Source organism: Emiliania huxleyi (assembly GCF_000372725.1).
Source record: "Emiliania huxleyi CCMP1516 unplaced genomic scaffold EMIHUscaffold_11185, whole genome shotgun sequence".
Taxonomy (NCBI): domain Eukaryota; phylum Haptophyta; order Isochrysidales; family Noelaerhabdaceae; genus Emiliania; species Emiliania huxleyi.
Genome location: NW_005201681.1, coordinates 1 through 968, shown reverse-complemented (window position 1 = coordinate 968; position 968 = coordinate 1). Strand labels below are relative to the sequence as shown.

Here is a 968-nt window from a genome sequence, read left to right as displayed (position 1 = left end):
CGAAGAGAAGGCCCGCCGCCTAAACATGGGCTGCAAGGCGCGCGGGCAGCCCGGCCAACCCTTCTCCCACAAGACCGGCCACGGCTACGTCAAGGCGCATCGCGGTTTCTACCACGACGCGATCTTTGTCAAGCGCAACAACTTCAACCTGCTGCTCCACGAGACGTTCGGCGGCGGCTTCTCGCCCACCGCCGTTCTCAAGCTGCGCCGCCTCGCGCGCAAAGTCGCGCACGGCAGCGTCGACCGCACGGCCTACTCGCCCAAGTACTCGCTTTCTTTTATGTCCCACCATGCAGAGCGCATCTCTCTCTCTGTTGTGCGAGGCGTGAACCGCGCCATTCGCTCTCACCTGGCAACCCTGTCTGCACGTCTCGCGCGCGCGTGAACAGGGCTCCAGGCCCCAAATGACGTGTGAGTGTAAGAGTTGTTTGGTATCCTACCTTATATTTCCCCGTGTCCGGTTTTCCGTTTCATTTGAGTCTGGCCGCCACCCAGCACGCATCTCTATGGTGCCCCTCGGCAAGGAGCGCGCTCCGGCGCCGTCCACGACGTCGTCCGCGCAGCACTCGCGTAGGCGCGCCGGCGTCATCCGGCAGGCGCAGCCGGAGGCGCCTGGGCATCAGCTCGCCGCCTCGCACGCTGCTTCAGAGAAGCGCAAGGCCAACAAGATGACGCCGATGGAGCGCAGGGCGAAGCGCGCGGCCGACGAAAAGCGGCGCTGGCACGAGAAGCGCAAGGCGACGCGCGAGTCCGCCGCCAAGTTCAGCATGGCGAGCGAGGACCCCGAGAAGGTGATTGCATCGCTGCTCGATGAGCTCGTGGCCGAGGTGGCGGAAGTTCGCGACGAGGTGGACGAGGGTGAGCTTCAGGAGGAACTGGAGAAGCTGGTGATTGCGCGTAGCGGCTCGCCGTTGCTCGAGGACACGGGCACATGCGAGGCCGCCGAGCTCGAGCTGCGCGCAGACGGC

At 65.3% G+C, this 968-nt stretch overlaps 1 protein-coding gene across 1 annotated transcript; it reads left to right on the top strand.

Moving 5' to 3' along the window:
* Window positions 1-506: 506 nt before the first annotated feature.
* Window positions 507-887, top strand: EMIHUDRAFT_260509 (hypothetical protein; the record flags this gene model as incomplete). The annotated part of the gene is made up of 1 exon (XM_005791499.1): window positions 507-887. A coding segment is annotated over one exon (381 nt), but the record flags the coding sequence as incomplete, so codon positions are not given.
* Between the last annotated feature and the right edge of the window lie 81 nt (window positions 888-968).